Source organism: Elephas maximus, chromosome 23 (genome assembly GCF_024166365.1).
Source record: "Elephas maximus indicus isolate mEleMax1 chromosome 23, mEleMax1 primary haplotype, whole genome shotgun sequence".
In the NCBI taxonomy this organism is placed as follows: domain Eukaryota; kingdom Metazoa; phylum Chordata; class Mammalia; order Proboscidea; family Elephantidae; genus Elephas; species Elephas maximus.
Genome location: NC_064841.1, coordinates 77,145,186 through 77,168,379, shown reverse-complemented (window position 1 = coordinate 77,168,379; position 23,194 = coordinate 77,145,186). Strand labels below are relative to the sequence as shown.

The window sequence follows — 23,194 nt, the reverse complement described above, 5'->3', positions numbered from 1 at the left end:
CTATAGATACAATTCCAATCCAAATTCTAAAGGCATTTTTTAATGAGAAGGAGAAACAAATCACCAACTTCATATGGAAGGGAAAGAGGCCCCACATAAGTAACACATTACTGAAAAAGAAGAACGAAGTGGGAGGCCTCACTCTACCTGATTTTGGAACCTATTATACCACCACAATAGTCAAAACAGCCTGGTACTGGTACAACAACAGATACATAGACCAATGGAACAGAATTGAGAATCCAGACATAAGCCCAGCCACATATGAGCAGCTGATATTTGACAAAGGCCCCTAAGCAGTTAAATGGGGAAGACAGTCTTTTTAACAAATGGTGCTGGCATAACTGGATATCCACCTGCAAAAAAATGAAACAAGGCCCATACCTCACACCATGCACAAAAACTAATCCAAACTGGATCAAAGACCTAAATAAAAAATCTAAAATGATAAAGATCATGGAAGAAAAAACAGGGACAACGTTAACAGCCCTAATACATGGCATAAACAGCATACAAAACGTTACTAACAATACAGAAGAGAAACTAGATAACTGGGAGCTCCTAAAAATCAAACACCTATGCTCATCCAAAGACTTCACCAAAAGAGTAAAAAGATTTACCTACAGACTGGGAAAAAGCTTTTAGCTATGACATTTCTGATCAGCGTCTCATCTCTAAAATCTACATGATACTGCAAAAACTCAAATAAAAAAGACAAATAACCCAATTAAAATGAGAAAAAGATATGAATAGACACTTCACTAAAGAAGACATTCATCCCACTTTGAATTGTGGCCCTAGGGTCCTAAATACCAACAAGCGGCCATCTAAGATACATCAATTGGTCTCAACCCACCTGGAGCAAAGGCAAAAGAAGAACACCAAGGTCACACGACAACTGAGAACCCGATAGAAAGGGCCACATGAACCAGAGACCTACATTAACCTGAGACCAGAAGAACTAGTTGGTGCCCGGCCACAATCGATGTCTGCCCTGTCAGGGAGCACAACAGACAACTCCTGAGGGAGCAGGAGACCAATGGGATACATACCCCAAATTCTCATAAAAAGACCATACCTAATGGTATGACTGCGACTAGAGGAATCCCAGAGACAATGCTCCCCAGAACTTCTGATGGCACAGGACAGGAACCATCCCCGAAGACAACTCATCAGGCATGAAAAGGACTGGTCAGTGGGGGGGAGATGCTGATGAAGAGTGAGCTAATTAAATCAGGTGGACACTGGAGAGTGTGTTGGCAACTCTTGACTGGAGGGGGGATGGGAAGATAGAGAGAGAGGGAAGATGGCAAAATTGGCACAAAACGAGAGTCTGAAAGGGCTGACTCAATAGGGGGAGAGCAAGTGGCAGAAGGGAGTAGGATGTATGTAAACCTACATGTGACAGACTGATTGGAATGGTAAATGTTCACTTGAAGCTTAATAAAAATTAATTAAAAAAAAAAAAAAAGACATTCAGGTAGCTAACAGATACATGAGGAAATGCTCACGATCATTAGCCATTAGAGAAATGCAGATCAAAACTACAAGGAGATTCCATCTCAGTCCAACAAGGCTGGCATTAATTCAAAAAACACAAAACAATAAATGTTAGAGAGACTGTGGAGAGACTGGAACACTTATACACTGCTGGTGGGAGTATCAAATGGTACAACCAGTTTGGAAATCGATTTGGCGCTTCCTTAAAAAGCCAGAAATAGAACTACCATACGACCCAGCAATCCCACTCCTCGGAATATATCCTAGAGAGATAAGAGCCTTTACATGAACAGACATGTGCACACCCTTGTTCACTGCAGCACTGTTTACAATAGGAAAAAGACTGAAGCAACCAAGGTGCCCATCAACAGATGAATGGATGAATAAATTATGGTATGCTAACAAGCGGCTATCTAAGATGCATCAATTGGTCTCAACCCACCTGGATCAAAGGAAAATGAAGAACACCAAGGTCACAAGATAATTATGAGCCCAAGAGACAGAAAGGGCCACATGAACTAGAGACCTACATCATCCTGAGACCAGAAGAACTAGATGGTGCCCGGCCACAACCAATGACTGCCCTGACAGGGAGCACAACAGAGAACCCCTGAGGGAGCAGGAGATCAGTGGGATGCAAACCCCAAATTCTCATAAAAAGACCAGACTTAATGGTCTGACTGAGACTAGAAGAATCCCAGTGGTCATGGTCCCCAAACCTTCTGTTGGCCCAGGACAGGAACCATTCCCGGATACAATTCATCAGACATGGACTGGACTGGACAATGGGTTGGAGAGAGGTGCTGATGAGGAGTGAGCTACTTGTATCAGGTAGACACCTGAGACTGTGTTGGCATCTTCTGTCTGGAAGGGAGATTGTGGGGGTAGAGAAGATTAGAAACTGGCAAAACGGTCACCAAAGGAGAGACTGGAAGGAGGGAGCAGGCTGACTCATTAGGGGGAGAGTAAATGGGAGTATGTAGTAAGGTGTATATAAGTTTACATGTGAGAGACTGACTTGATTTGTAAACTTTCACTTAAAGCACAATAAAAATTATTTTAAAAATAAATAAATAAATTACGGTATATTCACACAATGGAATACTATACATCAATAAAGAACAGAGAAATCTGTGAACCATTTCATAACATGGAGGAATCTGGAAGGCATTATGCTGAGTGAGATTAGTTGCAAAAGGACAAATATTATATAAGACCACTATTACAAGAACTCAAATAGTTTAAACAGAGAAGAAAATATTTTTTGATGGTTATAAGCGGGGGGAGGGGGGAAGGAGGGAGAGGAGTATTCACGAATTAGATAGTAGATAAGACCTATTTTAGGTGAAGGGAAAGACAACACACAGTACAGGAGAGGTCAGCACAACTGGACTAAACCAAAAGCAAAGAAGTTGCCTGAATAAACTGAATGCTTCGAAGGCCAGTGCAGCAGGGGCAGGAGTTTGGACACTATGGTTTCAGGAGACATCTAAGTCAACCGGCATAATAAAATCTATTGAAACATTCTGCATCCCACTTTGGCGAGCGGCGTGTGGGGCCTTAAACGCTAGCAAGCAGCCATCTAAAATGCATCCATTTGTCTCAACCCATCTGGACCAAAGGAGAATGAAGAACATCAAAAACACAAGGTAACTATGAGCCCGAGACACAAAGGGCCACATAAACCAGAGACTACATCAGCCTGAGAACAGAAGAACTAGATGGTGCTCGGCTACAACTGATGACTTCCCTGACAGGGAACACAACAGAGAACCCCTGAGGGAGCAGGAGAGCAGTGGGATGCAGACCCCAAATTCTCGTAAAAAGACCAGACTTAACGTTCTGACTGAGACTAGAAGGACCCCCGAGGTCATGGTCCCCAGACCTTCTGTTAGCCCAGGGCAGGACGCATTCCCAAAACCAACTCTTCAGACAGGGATTGGACTGGACAGTAGGATAGAAAATGATACTGGTGAAGAGTGAGCTTCTTGGATCAAGTAGACACATGAGACTACGTTGACATCTCCTGTCTGGAGGGGAGATGAGAGGGCAGAGGGGATCAGAAGTACAATAAAAAATAAAAAACTTTCAGAATATTCATGATAAAAAGAAAAAAATTAATAAGGAAAACTAGTCTCGTATAATAATCCATTTCACCATGAAAAATCCAACACCTAGTACATAAATGTACCATTAATTTGAGGAACATACCAAATTCAGAGATGACATCAGAATGGAAACTCTAAGTCTACTACTTAATTTCCCTGAATTTCAGTTTTTTAAATCCATAATGTGAGGATAATAGTACTTGTTTTATTTCACAAGGCTGATAGGAGGGCCAAAAGAGATACTGTAAAATGTACTTTTTAAGTTATAAATTGCTATATAAATACCAAAAATTAATTTACAGCCAGTGAGAAAAAATAAGGGCAAACGTTTGCTTCTACTCTGTGCGTCACACAGCCTTTTCCAAAGCCCTCAAACTGTTAGCAAATGATCCTCATTCATGACAGGGAAAGCTCACACTGCTGCTTCACAGCCATGTAATGCCACTTTATGCAAACCAAAAATGCTGCAAAAGGGAAAAAATCATTTCAGTTTCTGTTCAGATGCCAGTAGGTATTCCGGCATTCTAGCCTTCCCTGCCCTACCTTCCAACACAAACTGCCGTGATGAAACTTTAAAGCCTGGTCAAAAAGTTAAGGGCAGTGACCTACTTTCAACATGGTAAGCTGTTACCGATTTTAAGAGTCAGCTTCTGAGCCAAAATAACCTTTCATGGTGGCGCAGAAAGGAGGCTATCCCTTCACTGCTTCCAAGACTTAAAAAGACACATGAGAACAAGCTAGGAAGAAAACCAGAGATCAGCCAGAATCCAAGAGGAAAAAGTTTTCTGGTGGCTCTAGAAATCAAGATCAAAGACGATTTAAAAATAATGTGTGGCCTTCCTTTATCAAGTCCACAAGTAAACAAACGTCAAATACCACCTGGTGAACTAAAAACTAAAATTTAAAAACTTTTCATCTGCATTACAGTTTGAAGTCATCCAACACCTAGCTGGCACTTAAAAAGTGAATATTCCTTAATGTCTGCTGTTAACAAAGAACATAAAATAGTTACACAGAAAAAACTGATGACCAACGTCAAGGACGTGCCTCCCACCCCACCAAAAATACCTTCGAAAAGTAGCAAAAACAAGTTCCCAGATGCCTCAGAACAGTATGTTGTAGGTACATGGTGCTTTACAACTGATCAGCCTCTCGAGGACCCGGAATAACATGTACGGTGGCAGAAAACGCTGGGAAGACACCACGTTCAAGGATGTGTACAGAAAGGCCTTCCTTCTTTCCTTCCTGCCTTCACGTGGGCTCAGGCTTGACACCCCCGTGCTTTTGCACAGGCTCTTCTCTCTTCCTCTTCCGGAAGGCTCTGAATTCTCTCGCTTGCACGGAACACCGTAAAAAAATCTCCACTCCTCTGAAGCCTTTCCCCTTTCTGTGAATAGTCAGTGGGTCCCTCCTTTGTATTCCTTCAGTACGACAAAATCCAGATATTCTAAACCCTGTTCTTACCATAAAAGCTGATCCACTGTGAAGATTCAAAATAATTCAGTTTCCATCTGTAGAAATGCGAGTTCTAAAATTACCTTAAAGTGTATTCTTTAAGTACCAATGATACCAATCTGAATTTTGCGGATTTTTACCATCTTACTTACTTGGTGCATTCCTCTAAAGACTGTACAAGCATTTGCTGAAAAGAACATATCTCTTCTAGATTTCCCATTAAATATGAAGTGTTTGCTGAACTTAACCTAGAGCCAAGAAAAACAACAGAAAGAATACATAAACATTTTATTTATATTCTCTCCTGTTCCGCTCCAATGCCCTATTAAAGTCTTAAACTAATAAACAAGTTCCTTATGTCTACGGAAAACTTGTATGCTGAATTCCATCCCATTATTTCACCCTCTACTCTCTGAAAATAAAAGACAACCACTTAACACGGTAACTATTTTAAGCTGAAGCGGCTTATCATCTAACTTACTTTTCACTGGTCTGTAATGGCCGCAGATAAGTTGAAAGCACAGTCTGTAGTTCTTTAGAATATTCATTTTCTGTTTCTAAAATATTCTGTAGCACCTACAATAAATAATGAAAAAGTGTTACTTGACATGTCAAGGATAACAAGTACAACTTATAAACTCTAGAAAGTTCATCGTCATTGTTTAATTCATACTGTTGCCTCTACGTAATGCTAAAGTGTTTAAAGTCACCACTACCTTTGATTCCCAAGCTATTAACCACTGAACCCACGTAAAGAACTATCACTAAGGCCTGCCCAGCACACCTTACCTTACTGCCAACTCTATTAGGCACGCACATCCAGAATGAGGCCAGAATTAACCCCATCACCAGAAGTAACGCCCAGTCTATTTAGACAAAGGCCACTTCAGCCAAGGTGACTTTGAAGTTATTTTTTACTTTTACTTTTAAAAACATGAAGTTTATACTATGCGGCCGTCAAAATGAAGGAACCGCCGATCCTCACAACAGCACAGGCCAATCTGGAAAACACTGTCATGCAAAAGAAGCCACTCATGGAAAGGCACACCCCACAGACTCGCAGTTCCATCGAGTCCGAGAACCAGCAAAACCAACCCACGACGGCGGCAACGAGAGAAGAGGCTGCGAAGGGGGCTGGCGACTCCACGGGAAGGGCCGTGAGGGGAACTTCTGGGAGGGGCACGTGCCATGTGTTGATTTAGGCAGTAGTTACAAGGATGCCATATTTGTGAAGGCTCACTGAAGCGTACCCCTAAAGTGCATGCATTTTAATATTTGTAAAGGATATCTCGGCTTTAAAAACGTGAAATTCACTCCTCAGATTGCATCTAAAACCAAAAAATCCTGTTGCCATCCAGTCAATTCCAACTCGTGGTCACCCTTTAGGACAGAGCAGAACTGCCCAAAGTGTTTCCAGGGAGCAGCTGGCAGATCCGAACTACTGACCTTTTGGTTAGCGGTCAAGCTCTTAACCACCATGCTACCAGGATGCAGCGAATCTAAATCGTTTTCTGGAGACTATAGTCCTTCATTAGATAATATTATAGTCTCAAATCATCCCACATACTACTTATTTAAAAACTAAGGGTCATCCAATCTTTTAACAGCCAATACTTTGAAAAAAGCCTTAGTGGCATAGTGGTTAAAATGCTCGGCTGCTAAACGAAAGGTCCGCAGTCTGAACCCACCAGCAGCTCCATGGGAGAAAAATGTGGCAGTCTGTTTCTGCAAAGATTCTGGAAACCCCACAGGGTAGTTCTACTCTGTCCTACAGGGTCAGTATGAGTCAGAATCAACCTGATGGCCATAGATTTGGTTTTGACTTTGTTTGAAGGTAACAAAAAAATTACAAATCAAACTTAAAATGTTTCATGGTACCCTATATTAGTGTAGAGCAAGCTTAGCCAAAATCAATTAACAGCTCCTAAAAACTGACAAAGAAATCTAGGTGCAAAACACTTGAAATAAAACATGAACTTCTTTTCATCAACGACCACTGAGAGCAAAGTCACTTCACAGCGCAGGTCAAGAAGAACACCCGCAGCTTCCATATGGAGCCCAGGTATGAAGTGTAGTTTTTAGAATGATTCTAGTAAATCAAGCTACCAATTACTGAAGCCTACTATCCTCTTGGAAACCCTGGTGGCGTAGTGGTTAAGTGCTACAGCTGCTAACCCAAGGGTCAGCAGTTCAAATCCACCAGGCACCCCTTGGAAACTCTACGGGGCAATTCTATTCTGTCTATACTATAGAGTCGCTACGAGTCAGAATCAACTCGATGGCACTGGGTTTTTGGTTTTGGTTTGCTATCCTCTTAAGGTCCTAGATGACACAAACATTTTGTGATCAACTGCTAATTTAAAGGTTGTCAGTTCAAACCGACACAGTGGTACTACGGAAGAAAAGGCCTGATGGTCTACTTCTGTAGAAACTACAGCTGAGAAAACCCTACCACACAGTTCTACCCTGTTACACATGGGGTTGCCACGAGCTGGAACTGGCTCGATGGTCGCTAACAACAACAACAATACTGTGTTCTTGGCATCATACAAGGTGCTCTGTAAACACCTGCCCTAATCCTCACAAAAACTGTGCGCGGTACACCCTCAATCCTCACAAAAACTGTGCGCAGTACACCCTCAATCCTCACAAAAACTGTGCGCGGTACACCCTCAATCCTCACAAAAACTGTGCGCGGTACACCCTCAATCCTCACAAAAACTGTGCGCGGTACACCCTCAATCCTCACAAAAACTGTGCGCGGTACACCCTCAATCCTCACAAAAACTGTGCCCGGTACACCCTCAATCCTCACAAAAACTGTGCCCGGTACACCCTCAATCCTCACAAAAACTGTGCGCGGTACACCCTCAATCCTCACAAAAACTGTGCGCGGTACACCCTCAATCCTCACAAAAACTGTGCGCGGTACACCCTCAATCCTCACAAAAACTGTGCGCGGTACACCCTCAATCCTCACAAAAACTGTGCGTGGTACACCCTCAATCCTCACAAAAACTGTGCGTGGTACACCCTCAATCCTTACAAAAACTGTGCGTGGTACACTCTCAATCCTTACAAAAACTGTGTGTGGTACACCCTCAATCCTCACAAAAACTGTGTGTGGTACACCCTAAATCCTCACAAAAACTGTGCACGGTACACCCTCATGTTACAGCTGAGAGACTGAAGTTTAAGTAACTTCTTCAAAATCACACATCGAATAAACAGTGGCGCCAGAGTGTGAATCTATGTCTTTCTGACATCCCACTACACCCCACTGCTTCCTCCAGGTATCAGACAGGACTCAGGACACCCCATTGCTTCCTCCAGGTATCAGACAGGACTCAGGACACCCCACTACTTCCTCCAGGTATCAGACAGGACTCAGGACACTCCACTGTTTCTTCCAGGTATCAGAGAGGGCTCAGGACACGCCACTGCTTCTTCCAGTTATCAGACAGGGCACAGGACACCCCACTGCTTTCTCCAGGTATTGGACAGGACTCAGGACACTCCAGGTATCAGACATGACTCAGGACACCCAATACCTCCTCCAGGTATCAGACAGGACCCAGGACACCCCACTGTTTCCTCCAGGCATCAGACAGGACCCAGAACACCCACTACTTCCTCCAGGTTATCAGACAGGGCTCAGGACATCACACTGCTTCCTCCAGGTATCAGACAGAACTCAGGACACCCCATTACTTCCTCCAGGTATCACACAGGACCCAGGACACCCCACTTCTTCCTCCAGGTATTAGACAGGACTCAGGACACCACACCGCTTCCTCCAGGTATCAGACAGGACTCAGGACACCCCATTACTTCCTCCAGGTATCGGACACCCACAGGACCCAGGACACCCACAGGACCTGGTGTAGGTAAAGAAACCCCCTCTCTCACACTATGTTATTCATCCCAGTCTTGTCAGACAGCAAGTATTTTTTTTAGTCAGAAATTTATATCACATGTATTTTGTAAGCGTCTACTACCTGCACTAAGATGTGCTGTTTGTCTTCTAAAACTAACAAACTCAACAATTACTCCCTCAAAAGAAATGAGAAGTGATAAAGTCATCCAGCGTGCTCAGTTTTCTCCCCACAATCTTTAGCACTCCACTAGCAATGTAAGTTTAAACATTTAAGAAAAAAGTAATCACTAAGCTAAATCTACATTTCAGCATTCATAAATGCAACGTGAGTTACTATTCTGTTCACCACTGTTTTCTGTAAACCCTGAGGAGAGAGTACAGTCATTCAGACTAAACGCAGACCTGATTAAATAACTGACATACTCAACTCTTTAAAATGGAAAAATCACAGGGCCTTTCAGTGGTGACAGTGAACTCTCCTCCAGGCCCTGAATAGACCTATTCATTTAAGACGACCGTAGAGCAGGCCAGAGGAGGCGGGGCCACTCAGGGAGTTCATTCTTTTGTGGGGACATTTGGATGCTGACCCTAAGATTATAATGTCTCCCCTCTGAGAACTGCTCATTGGAACACAAATGTCAACGGACTGGGTGGACAGAGAACATGGCGTGACACCAGTCACTCTGTCATCAGAGAATCAGACTTTAAACACATCTTACCCTCCAAAACTGTATGTGAAAAGTAAGCCAAAGATAATGGGGCTTTGAAGTAAAAATAAAATATGTTAAATTAACATTAACAGTATCGTTGACAGTATCGCTCGCTGTTAAGTCTCCTGAATTTGGCAGCTACCTTGCAGGAGTCCGTCGTCATTCCCAGGAAACACACCCTGAAGTATCCAGTGACAAAGAGGCATGGTGTGTACACCGACTTCCAAATGGTTCAGAAAATAAAATGTTGTTCTTGTAAAATAAAAGAAAACCTGTCACAGACGTGCAAGAAAAGCCCTCCACCGACGGTGAAAAAAGATAAAAAATATTTTTTGTTTCTTAATTACAAATATTCAGTATCTACTTAGCAACACCACTTAGGAACATGCTTGGAAATCTATACACCTATTTTTTTTTTTTTTTAAACAGGAAAAAGTTCTATGTGATATAAGAAGGAAAATTGTAACTGTTAGAAAACATCACTAGTAAATATGGAGAAGGATCAAAGAAGATGGTATTTCCTTGATTGTGGCATTAAGCATAGTATGTAGACACACAAACTCCCCCTAAGAATGTACCAAAAACAATTCCAAAGAACCCTCTGCCAAAAAGTTAAATTCATTAAAATAGTTAGGTTGGTTATTTCAACTACCAGTCTTAAGCATTATTTTTAAATAACTGCTAATGACAATTTCCATAATACCCCTAACCAAGCAATCCAAGTCACGCTTAGCTCTTCCCCAAGACTCTGCTAACTGACTGTGCTTACGAAGATCTACCCTGCACTTTTCTGAGCCACGTCCACGTCTGCAGGGCGTGCACGTCACTTCCTGATCTCGGCAGCATCTCTGTCATCCTGATCATCACCTTTCTCCCCTTTCTTGCGTTCTGCACGCTTTGGCTGCTGCAGGACCCCATCAGACCTCAGGGACCGGCTTCCACAGCTCCATCACACGTAAGGCACCAGAGAAAGCACGCAGTTCTCATGGAGAAAGCAGCCTTCACAATCCATGACCCTGATGAATACACAGAGAGCTGAGCTCACCCAGCGCAAGCCTTCCCTGAGTCATGAGGCGTGGAAAATCAAGTGTAGTCAAACAATAGTGTCACACAGCAGGGGGAAAAGAACATCAGTCAAGTCACACAGACAATCGCTAAACTGTCAACTGCTAAAACAAAAGAACAAACAAGGACTTCATTACCTTACAGATGGACAGAAACCTACTTCATTATCATCTCAGGGGAGCACTGAGCACCTCTGACTTTACAAACGGGTACCAACTGTCACTGCAAATGTTGGCAGGCATTATAATTTATTTTTAAAAAAATGTTATTGATAGTCCTCTAAAATAAATAATTGGTTTATTTATAAAAGACAGATAACACAAGTGAATTTTTAAATTTTGATCTGGGTGATATAAATGATTACCATCATCATAAGCTAAAACCAAATTTCAGTAACTCATGTCCTAATTTACAGGCACAAAAGGGAAAACTAAAATAAGGTATAACTACTCTAAACACTCCTCCCCACCCATCACCAAGGAAAAATAATCATTTAATGTTTTATTTTCAATGTAGAGTATTTACAACTTAAGTATTTCAATTTTCAAAAAGTAAAGATAAGACTTTAGTCACAATTCAGCCTCTAATAAACCAGTTGACCATCGGAAAATGAAAACAACACAGAAAACAAGGGGTACTAACTAACTCCTGAAGTCCTTCCAGGCTCTACAAATCTACAGGTCACAGGACCTTCAACAGAGGCTGCTCACTGGCAACCGCAATTACTGATTTCATGTAATTTGTGGATCTCTACTTGACCTTAATAACTACACTTAACTCTCAAAAAGAGTTTGGAGGGACCATTAAATGTTTTTGCTTTATGTCACTGTACCTTTTGAAGAAATTATGTTATTATAGCATTTCTAAATTAGGGATTCACAAAGGACTTAGGATGTATTTCTTCCAGACATTAAATGATTACTCAACAGTAGCTACTGCGAGAACCTACAGGCTCACTATGACACACACTCCACTGAAGGAATCCGACATAAGCAAAGATACATGTGTGCACAACGTGCCGTTACATGTAAGATACTGAGCCTTTGCAGCTACAAAGACCTGGGTTCAAATCCTGGCTCTGCCTCTTACTAGCTGTCACTGGACAAGTCTACGGATCTGTTTCCCTTTTTTATTTAAAAAAAGGGGGGGGGGGGCTCGTCTGCAGTCTTAAAAGCTTGTGAATGGCCATCTAAGATACATCTACTGGTCCTATTCCACCTGGAAGAAAGGAGAATGAAGTAAACCAAAGACACAAGGAAATACTGGCCCCAAGGACTAAAAGACCAAATGAACCAGAAACTCCACCAGCCTCAGAGCAGAAGAACTACCTGGTGTCCGGCTACTACCGATGACTCCCCTGAAGGGAAACACAACGGAGTCTCGAATAGAGCAGGAGAAAAATGTAGAATTCGAAATCACAAAAAAGACCCAACGTTAATAGTCTGACAGAGATTAGAGGAACCCCTGAAAGCATGGCCCTTGGACACTCTGTTAATCCAAAACTGAAACCATTCCCAAAGCCCACTTTTCAAAGATCAGACAGGCCTATAAAACAAAATATAATACATGTGAGAAACGTGCTTCTTAGTTCCATCAAATATATGAGACCAAATGGGCAGCTCCTGTCCAAAAGCAGGATGAGAAGGCAGGAAGGGACTGGAACTGGACGAATGGACTCAGGGAACCCAGGGTGGAAAGGGGGAATGTGTTGCCACATTGTGGGGACTGTAATCAATGTCACAAAACAGAATTACATAAATTTTTGAATGAGAAATTAATTTGAGGTGTAAACTTTCACCTAAAGCAAAATAATTTTTTTTTTTTTTTTTTTTTAAAAAAAAGGCCCTTTCCAGAGGGATCTCAGAGGTCATCGCCCCCAGACCTTCTGTTAGCCCAAGACAGGAACTATTCCCAAAGCCAACTCTCCAGACAAGGATCAGACTGGACTATAAGACAAAAAATGATACTGGGGAGCAGTGGGCTTCTTGGATCAAGCAGACACATGAGACTATCTGGGCAGCTCCTGTCTGGAGGGGAGATGTGAAGGCTGAGGGGGACAGAAGCTGGCTGAATGGACACGGAAACACGGGGTGGAGGGAAGGAATGTGCTGTCTGATTAGGGGGAGAGCAGTTAGGAATATACAGCAAGGTGTACATAAGGTTTTGTATGAGGGACTGACTTGATGTGTAAACTCTCACTTAGAGCACAAGTAAAAAAGGGGGGGGGGGCCTTTACTGGGTTATTATTGTGACTCTGTCAGTTCCATGACTTATGACAGCAAGAAGGCTTAGAAGCTCCTGAGTACAACCTCCCAATCCCAAACCTAGTACATATTTAGAGCAACTTCTGGAAGGACCTCATTAGTTGGGAGCTAAACATTTTACCAGATATGACTTTTCCACTACGTTAGACAACTCAATTATTCCTTCATTCTCTCACCAAAACACTTAGCTCACACTCTGTGCCAGGCTCTGCCTACCAACTGGAAACCTTAGCTATAATCTTAATCTATACAACCCACTGCCATCGAGTCGATTCTGACTCATAGCAACCCTACAGGACAGAGTAGAACTGCCCCACAGAGTTTCCAAGGAGCACCTTGGAGATCTGAACTGCTGACCTTTTGGTTAGCAGCCATCGCACTTAACCACTACACCACCAGGGCTTCCTTAATCTATATAGAACAAGAAATTATTTTTTAAATGCAGAACAGAGTTTGTCATAAGAAATAAACAGATACCTCACTGTCCATATGAAGTGTGGGTGGAATTTAACATGGGGGGGGCACACAGCTTTCTCAGGGACTGGAGAGAAATACATCTGGATTTATCTCTACAATCCTCAAGGCACCTGGGTAATTAGCTTGTCCACGTACAAGCCCCCAGGCAGAGACGCCAGATGTCCCAAGATTTAAAAAGGGAATTTTGGTTAAGGTAGAGAAAAGTAAAACACAAAAAGTTGAAGCAAAACTAGAGTTTAGGATTAGTGGTGACCCACAGAAACAAAGGCTATCCCAACAAGAATACCAGGGACTCCCGGGTTCTCTTCCACGGCCTAGCATCAGAGGCTTCAGGTATCTGACGGAGCAAAGGGAAAGGGCAGCTGCAGTGACTCTCTGGGGCACAGGAAGGGTCCACGGAAGTTCACTATGACATTTTATTAAAGATACATGTAAGTTTTCTGTAATTTTTTTATTAATACTAGTGATTACTACCCATAATATCATATTTGCAATATTTTGAAGACAAAAGTTAGCCTGCCTTTTCCTGGTATTTGGCATGAATGAAACAATTGTTTACTTTTCTTGTACACAGAGAGCACTGACACACAATGAAAGTGAAAGCATCAATAAAACCTGACAAACAAAATCAGGGTACATCAAAGAACAGGTAGGCGCATAAGGACTTGTCTTCAGGGACTTCAGAATGAATAACGATGAATAAAAAAAACTCCTATCCCCTAAAAGAGGTGACTGAAAGACCTTCTATTCTCTCCAAGCTGGGTTACCCAGGTTCTACAAGGGAAGTCCTCTCTCCTCCATCCCTATCAGGAAAGATGTCTGTCACCATTTTGTAGGCGAAGTTAATGTTCTTTCACTGTCACAATCCATCATACCCAGGCATGTCACAAATAGGTTTCCTTTAGTTATATGATCATGTCGCCCTTGAATACAGATCCCACAGGTAGTTCTCAAAAGCTACTGGGATGCCTGTTTGCAAACAGAACGACATGGTACCTTCAATAACATCAGGCTTCAGAGGCTCTTGAATACTCAACCTAATAATGACGAAAACAACTGACTTTTAAAGGCCAAGCACTTTGTGGCCAATCTGCTGATCCTCTTAATGACACTACAAAGCAGGTATTACACTCACTTTACAAATAAACTGAGCTTAGAAGTGAAGAGGGATTAGCCCCAAGGCCACAAAGCTCGTAAGCAGCATGGATGGGGTTAAACACAAAATTTACACTCCTTCCACTACCCCCCTCTTTCCATCTCCAACACGTTCTGGACTCTGCTGTCAAAGGAATCCAACCAAATCACTGTCGCTTGCATTCTCGAGAAGCTAAACCACCTTACTACTGTAGTTCTATCCAACCGAAAAAACAAAAATATTCCGTAACGGAAATTACTTTTTTAATCTAGAAAATACTAAAAAGCACAAAGATGGTGAGAATAAAACCATAATAATTCTGCCACTCAAAAAATAACCATTCTATTTCCAGTACCAACTTTTTTACATAATTAGATCTTATTACCTATACAATTTTATATTCTGCTTAACAAGAAAACAGGTGTTTATTTTTTAAGCCTCATACGCATTTTTAGTTATTATAAATGGGTGTACCACCGGTTACTTAACCATGTTTCTGCATATTTAGGTTGCTTACGATTTATTACCATAATGAGTAATTCTATGTAACGGATAATTCTATGAAAACACCTTTGGCTAAACATCTTTGAATATATTTCAGGTTACTTCTTTGGGATGGGTTTTAGGAAGTGAAGTTACTAGATTAAAGAACTTAAATTGTTTTCAGAATTCTACATAAATCGACCATAGTAATTCTGAGAAACCCTTATACGGATTGACGTTCCCATTCTAAGTAAATCTGAGGGTTCTTCATAAAAATGTTTTTAACGCCCAAACTTTCCATGTTAAGTTCCAAAACGCAGCAAGTTTGGGATCCTGAAATGCTTGTCTTTAATGCGTGTAATGTCTAGACTCTCTCCTCCAATTCCATCCACACAAGCCGACTCCGACTCAGCGATCCCCTGTGACACAGTACAACCGCCCTACAGGGTTTCCTTGGCTGTAACCTTTCACAGACGCCGACCACCAGGCCTTTCTCCTGCAGAGCTGCTGGGTGTGTTCAAACTGCTAGCCTTGCACCTAGCAGTCGAGTGCTTCATTGTTTGCACCACCAGAGCTCCTCCATACACACACGCATGCACACACACACACGTGTGTATGTATACACACACACTAATCCAAGGAAAGATTTTAAGATACAAAATAAACTAGGAACAGTAACAATCTAAAGTACTGACAATCTACTCTAAATACTAAGGTATTTCGCCCAATATAATGGCATTCGATGCATATAAAAATTTTACATCACATTAAAAAAAACACATTAGCACCTTATAAAATCTTTTTTTTAATTTTTATTGTGCTTTAAATGAAAGTTTACAAATCAAGTCAGTCTCTCATATAAAAACTTAAATACACCTTCCTATATATGCCTAGTTGCTCTCGCCTTAATGAGACAGCGCACTCCTTCTCTCCACCCTCTATTTTCGTGTCCATTTGGCCAGCTCCCGTCCCCCCCCCCCCCCCGCCCTCTCATCTCCCCTCCAGACAGGAGCTGCCCACATAGTCTCATGTAGCTACCTACTTGATCCAAGAAGCTCACTCCTCACCGGTATCATTTTCTATCCCACTGTCCAGTTCAATACCCTGTCTGAAGAGCTGGCTTTGGGAATGGTTCCTGTCCTGAGCTAACAGAAGGTCTGGGGACCATGACCTCCAGGGTCATTCTAGTCTCAGTCAGAGTATTAAGTCTGGTCTTTTTAAGAGAATTTGGGGTCTGCATCCCACTGCTCTCCTGCTCCCTCGGGGGCTCTCTGTTGTGTTCCGTCAGGTCAGTCATCAGTAAAACTTCATTTTTAAAGCCTTGTAAGGGTGTGGGGAAGCAGTCACAACACTATGCTATGTGGCAAGAGCAGGGCACAATTCCACATATGAGACTAAAACATTAATATAATACATGAATGGGAGAATTAAGCCATAAAACTCTTAGAAGATGATTCAGGGGCATGGGTGGGACCTGTTTTTAATGGTGAATTACCAGGAATGACAACAAAAGCCCAAGTAGCAAAAGTCGAAACAGATAAATTGGACCTCATAAAAAATTAAATAATTGTATGACAGGGCTTTATTTAAAAAATGAAAAGATGACCCACGGATTGTGAGAAAAGTTTCAGGAACCATATATCCAACAAGGGTCTAATATCTAGAATATGTTTAAAAATCCTATAACTTACCAACAAAAAGACAAGTAATCCAATCAAAAAATGTTTTTGAGACTACTCACCACATTGTAATAGCTTTTGTTAATTGCGGTCGTATCGAATCCTTTGGGAGGACTCCTCAGCGATCCTGACCTGGGAGACACAGGCTTTTCTGAAACGGAAACGTGACACAGTTTGACTGATCAACTGCACAGGTCGAGGGACTCGTCAGAACGTGACAGGATGCTCTGGGCACCTCACAGGTTCCACATCTACTCATCCAGCAACCTCGACTGAAACACCCAGCCTAAAGCCGAGAAAAGGCCTCTCAGCCGGCAGAGGTGCCACGAAGCCTCACAGCTTTCTCACGCACAGTAAGTGCAGCTCATTCGTGAGCACCGCGCTCGTTCCATTCTCCCAATTCCAGACTGAAAACGTCTAAGAGAACTTACGCTCCATTACTGTCAGCAAAAGAAAGTACATTTTAGCTGCACACGCAGCTTAATCGTGTAGTAAACACAAAATATTTCTGAAATAGAGAAAATGTTAGCGTACCCATTGTTGTTGTTGCGTGCCGTCGAGTCGATTCCGACTCATAGCAACCCTACAGGACAGAGTAGAATTGCCCCGTAGAGTTCCCAGGGAGCAGCTGGTGGATTCAAACTGCCAACATTTTAGTTAGCAACCGAGCTATTAACCACTGTGCCACCAGTGCTCCATATATGTACAAATATTACAATATCAAGATCCATGGTTCTGTACTATCTTACAGGGACTCAGATTACTGAAATGAAAAAGGTTTTCTGAAGAAATAGGGCCTGCCTCAAGGCCTAAGTAATCGTCACACACAAGAGACAGAAAGAGAAGAGAAGATGCCCCAAGCAAGGATAAAAACAAGAAAAACTTGAGAACATGGAATAGATACAGTGCAGAAATGACTGGAGAAAATGGAATTCACAGCAGATAGATAAACAAAGAGGTTCAATACAAAGGGAGAATGCAGACCGACTGCACAGCTCTGAATACAGCCAGGAAGCACCAGATCACTGAAGGCCACTTCCTCATAAAACACACTCCCCTAAGAGCCTCCACACCAGACGCCAGGATTAAAGCAGTCACAAGTACCTCAAGAACCCAAGTATGAAAACCGCACTGCCTTCCAGCCGGTGTTCACTCAGTGTAACGGGCACCGAAGAGGCGCCTGCTAACCCGCAGCATAGCTCTCCGGGGTGTGTGTGCTTGTGGGGTCGAGTCTAAGGCCGCATTGTTGTTGTCAGGTGCCTTGGAGTTGATTTTCCACAGAGTCATAGAGACTTTAGTGTCCATGCTACTCACAGGGACTTTTTTTTTTAATTAAAACCCTACTGTCATGCCATTATCACAGGTAACAAAATTAATAATAATCCCATATTATTATCTAAAGCTTAGCCTACATTCAAAATTCCCATTGGTGTCTGCCACAATGACATCTTTTTATAGTCTGCCTCTTTGACTCAGGAACCAAATAAGATCTACACGTGCACGTGGTTGTTAGGCCTCGCAGTCTCTTCTATTCTCTCCATCTTTAGTGTCACGCCAGCAGAGAGCACAGAGCGTGGCGGCTTTCTCCACCAGTCATCCCACCTACTCGTCTATTCACAGAGCCTCAGGTAAGCTCCCCAGGACAGGAGCTTTGCTGGCCTTTTCAAAGTCACAGCTGCAGTTCCCAGAACAGTGGTCACTGAAGTAAATACTTGTTGAATGGACATTAGCAGTGGTTTTAAAAGCAAATGTAATTGTTAACGAACTTGACAATGTAATATTAAAAATGTAGCTCACTAAAGGCAGAACGTTAAAGGCTCAAAGGGTCAAAGTTCTCACTTTACCGACTGAGGCACATCAAGAGTTAACTGCCAAAAGTCAATGAAATACTAAGAATTTAAGGATATTAGTTAGCACTGCAAACAGAGGCAGCCAACAAATGAACAAAATAAAAATATAAAGAACAAACTTGAAAGCAGGGCTTCAAACTGGTTCTTCCTGGTTCAGTCATGGTCAAGGAAGCAGCACCAGAACATATCAGAACTTTTAAAATTTGGGTGACCCGGAACAGGAAAAACTAGGGATAGAAGCTCTGCTGGAAACTTATTCTCCCTCTTAGAGACAAGGATAGCATATGTGTTGCCTAGCAACCAAATCTCTTGCCTATGGGATTCTGAGCAGGGTTGGCAACAGTGCTGCCCTGCTCAAAGATGGTAGCCAACACGCTCCTTTGAATATATGTCGCTCTCCACAGTCCTGCCAATAATCCAACTGCACACATCAAGCTCCTGAAATTGTTCGCTATGCCTCTTCCCAGTCTCCCATTCCAGGGCTTCCACCCGTAATTTTTCCCATTCTGGTTACCATTCCAGATCACCCAAATTGAAAAAATTCAGGTCTGTTCCAACTTTGCTTCATCAGCCATGACTGAACCAGTTCGAAAGGATTCAAAGCCCTGCTTGCAGGGAGGAGAGAAAGAAGAGGAAGACAGTATTTGTGAGGTAAGTTTTCTTTTGTATTATAAAGTCAAAATTCAGCTTCTAAAATACATAAAGCAAAGCAGAGAAGTCTAAGTATAAAGCAAAAAGTTGTGAAGGTAGCTGTGTAAAATGAGTATAAGAGTTTCACAGAGGATTATTTCTGAGGTTAGGGTCTAGCAGTAGGGGGAGGGAGAGTAAGAAACTGCTGCTTTCCATCACATAAGCTCTTCTATCCTACTTGCTTTATTACGTGCTTACATTACTTGGGTTTTTTTTTTTATTATTATTATTACTTTAAGGAGTCCCGGGGTGGTGCAATCGGTTAAGGGCTTGAGTACTAGCTGAAAGGCTGGTGGTTCTAACTCACCCAGAGGTGTCTCACAAAACAGGCCTAGTGATCTGCTTTCCAAAAGGTCACAGTCTGGAAAACCTATGGAGTACAGTTCTACTCTACAGACGCGGGGTGGCCATGGCTCGCAATCGACTCGCTGGCAACAACGTATTACCTTAACATAAATAAAAACAAAACATCCCTAATACTGGAAGACTAAAGCCCTGACCCCAAGCTACTATACACTGCTTGTTCACTGGGATGTGTCCTTGAAACCAAGAATGTTAGTCGCTATCCTCGGGGACCTGCCCACTCACAGAACATCCTCTTCTGCGCCCTGTACAGTGCTGTTTGCCCACGTGCTAGCGGACCGCGTTACTCTGGAGTATCTACTGCAGCAGTCCAGGAATTCCAAACTAGCTAACCCCAAACCCATCTGTACATTATTTTACCTACCCTGCACGTGCCTCGATGCTCAAATCTTCCGTTTTATACTAACATTCCCACACTCCCCATTAAAAACTCATATTACTGGAAAAGAAGAGTGCACTGAGATGCTCACCTTCTCATGAAGCTTTATCCCAGCTCCTTCAGAAACTTAAACACAAAACACACACCCCAAGACTACACCAAAGCAAAATAAAGCCTACAGCGGAAGTTTACTTCCGCTGATACAAAGGAAAACAAGGCCTCATGTTACCTGTCCCCACACAGACTGTATTTCTATCCAGCACTGTTTCTTCAGAGCTAAACTCATCACTGCATCCAAAATACAGCCTGCATTGTATATTGCGTTTTGATGTCATAAATAAACAGAAAACATAAAAAAGTTACAAATTTAGGAAGTGGCAGTGTGAGCGATCGTTAAAGATCTGTGGATGGCCAAATGACAGTCTCATTTAAGTTCTTACGCCACTGCCAGGTATAGGTTATGACTCATCATCTCGAGCTAACCAGTTCCCAAAGCCAGATTTCAAAGAAATGCCTTTACTGTACAACAATGTGCTGTGTTTAAATCGGAAAAATTAAAGTTAATGCATGAGAAATCATCTTCTAAAAGAAATCTGGCGAATGTATATGCATGTTCATAAAGCTGGACTTACAGGATACGAACCATTATTCCTGTTCACATATTTTGCGGATCACAGCCACCAAGTATCACGATGACGACACGCTATTCAGTGCCTCCATTCTATTTAATAACAGCCACAGTCAACATCGTCCTACTGACGGAACTGGACTTGCTGCTTCTTTTTCCTTCCTTCTCCCCGAACTTAAGCATGCATATATATCTGTGTGTGTGTGCGTGTGTGTTTTAAAGCACACATATATATCTGTGCATATAAAATGCAGTAGGAATCCATGGATTTTATCTACCCAGAAAAGGACATCACAAATAAATGCTAAATAACAATTACCTATCTTCTATAAAATTTTACATGTTCAGGAATAATATACCATGTTTTTGCAGTGAGCATTAGAAAGATCCTTCTACAGAATTCTGGAAGGTCTCTGTCTTCAAACAAGGACTGTTTTAAACAAGAAAACTATAACCCGTTAAACCCAGTGGCGTCAAGTCGATTCCAACTCATAGCAACCCTACAGGACGGGGTAGAACTGCCCCATACAGTTTCCGAGGAGTACCTGGTGGAACCAGCCACAGCTCTTAACCACTATGCTACCAGGGTTTTCAAGAAAACTACACACAGGCTAAAAGCACAAATATACAATGATGAAGTGGGGCAAGAACACTTCCATCTCTAGCCACAAGATGGCAAACAACTAATGGCTATTTATAATTCCCTTTGGAAACCCTGGTGGCGTAGTGGTTAAGTGCTACAGCTGCTAACCAAAGGGTCAGCAGTTCAAATCCGCCAGGTGCTGCTTGGAAACTCTTTGGGGCAGTTCTACTCCGTCCTATATGGTCACTATGAGTAGGAATCGACTTGACGGCACTGGGTTACTGGGTTCTGGGGAAACCCTGGTGGTGTAGCGGTTAAGTGCTACGCCTGCTAATCAAAGGGTCAGCAGTTCGAATCCACCAGGTGCTCCTTGGAAACTCTATGGGGCAGTTCTACTCTGTCCTATAGGGTCGCGATGAGTCGGAATCGACTGGATGGCACTGGGTTTGTTTTTGTTTTTGTTTTTTTAAGGAGTCCTGGCTACCACTGCTAACCAAAAGGTTGGCAGTTCAAACCCACCGGGTGCTCCTTGGAAACCCTATGGGGCAGTTCTACTCTGACCTACAGAGTCTCTATGAGTCAGAATCAACCTGACAGTAGTGTGCTTTTCTGTTTAGGAGCCCTGGGGAGCCCTGGTGGTACAGAGGTTAAGAGCTCAGCTGCTAACCAAAGAAGGCTGGCAGTTCAAATCCACCAGCTGGTCCTCAGAAACCCTATGGGGCAGTTCTACTCTGTCCTATAGGGTCGCTGTGAGTCGGAATCAACTCGATAGCAACAAGTTTGGTTTGGTTTGGTTTGGTTTAGGAGCCCTGGTGGTGCAGTGGTTAAAGTGCTTGGCTGCCAACCAAACAGTCAGTGGTTCAAACCTACCAACTGCTCCACGGGAGGAAGATGTGGCAGTCTGCTTCCGAAATGATTACAGCCTTGAAAACCACATGACAAGGTTCTAGTCTGTCCTAAACATTGTGAGGTGTTTTTTTTGGGGGGGGGGGGGGAGGAATGGAAGCGATTAATTGGATATTCTTGAGAACTTATCTGGAGATAAGCAGCCCAAAACATATCACTTAGAGATAAACTTCAATTTATTCAATGAAATTGAGTTTTACTCAAAAAAAAAAAAAAAAAAAAACTGTAAATCAAATCCAATTTTAATACACAAGAAAAACTTTCAATTTAAAGAAGTCAGTATTAATTTATTTTTATAAGGAAATAACACTAAAATGATTGTCAGAGAAGTCTGTACGTTTGGAACTTGGCAGAGTTTTGTTTTCAGGAAATAAAGCACTTATGACACTGTAAATTGCAATGCCTCCGTTAAACACACTTTTCAAAAAAAGGAAACCTATTCTAAAATTGGAGCCCTGCTGGTGTAGTGGTTAAGGGCTCGGCCGCTAACCAAAATGTCAGCAGTTCCAATCTACCAGCCATTCCTTGGAAACCCTACGGGGCAGTTCTTGTAGGGTTGCTATGAGTCAGAATTGCCTCATTGGCAATGGGTTTGGAAGAGGGCGAATTATCCGACTGCTAAGCACGATTCAGGAACGCGGCTTACATCCTGCAATCTACCTGCACCTCCACGCCTCTGCTTTCCAGGGGCCAGCTGGCACAGGCAAGCACTGTGGCTGCCCAGCTGTTCCAGAGAGCATGGCCAGGTGGGTACGACGAAGTCCAAGTGACTAACAGATTAGACCCACACTTTCCAGCTGCTGTGTCTGTAAAGTAAAGGCAATTATTTTGATCTCCATCAGCCTGATTCTAGTGCTGGTCAGTTGGTTTTCAACTTGGATGGAGAGAAAATCACTTACTCGTACTCTATCTCCTTGACATCCCAACATTTGTCTTCTTGGTCTGGGGTGAAGACTGGCTGAGGTCACAGATAAAAAACGCTTTATATAGAGACAAGAATGTAAGAAGCAGTCAACCAATCGTGGCTACTATTAGTGATTTT

At 42.5% G+C, this 23,194-nt stretch overlaps 1 protein-coding gene across 11 annotated transcripts in view; it reads right to left on the bottom strand.

Moving 5' to 3' along the window:
• ARHGEF7 (Rho guanine nucleotide exchange factor 7) overlaps positions 1-23,194 on the bottom strand; it is a 205,130-nt gene that overhangs the window by 61,018 nt on the left and 120,918 nt on the right. For 8 of the 11 annotated variants that reach the window (XM_049867655.1, XM_049867651.1, XM_049867653.1 and 5 more), the window contains 3 exons: positions 16,816-16,904; positions 5,545-5,639; positions 5,216-5,311 (listed from right to left, as the gene is read on the bottom strand). In XM_049867655.1, the coding sequence (XP_049723612.1) occupies positions 5,216-5,311; positions 5,545-5,639; positions 16,816-16,904 (280 nt within the window). Of the gene's footprint in view, positions 1-5,215; positions 5,312-5,544; positions 5,640-9,058; positions 9,062-10,517; positions 16,027-16,815; positions 16,905-23,194 lie in introns of those variants that run through there. The other 3 variants (XM_049867657.1, XM_049867658.1, XM_049867661.1) reach the window with 2 other exon arrangements.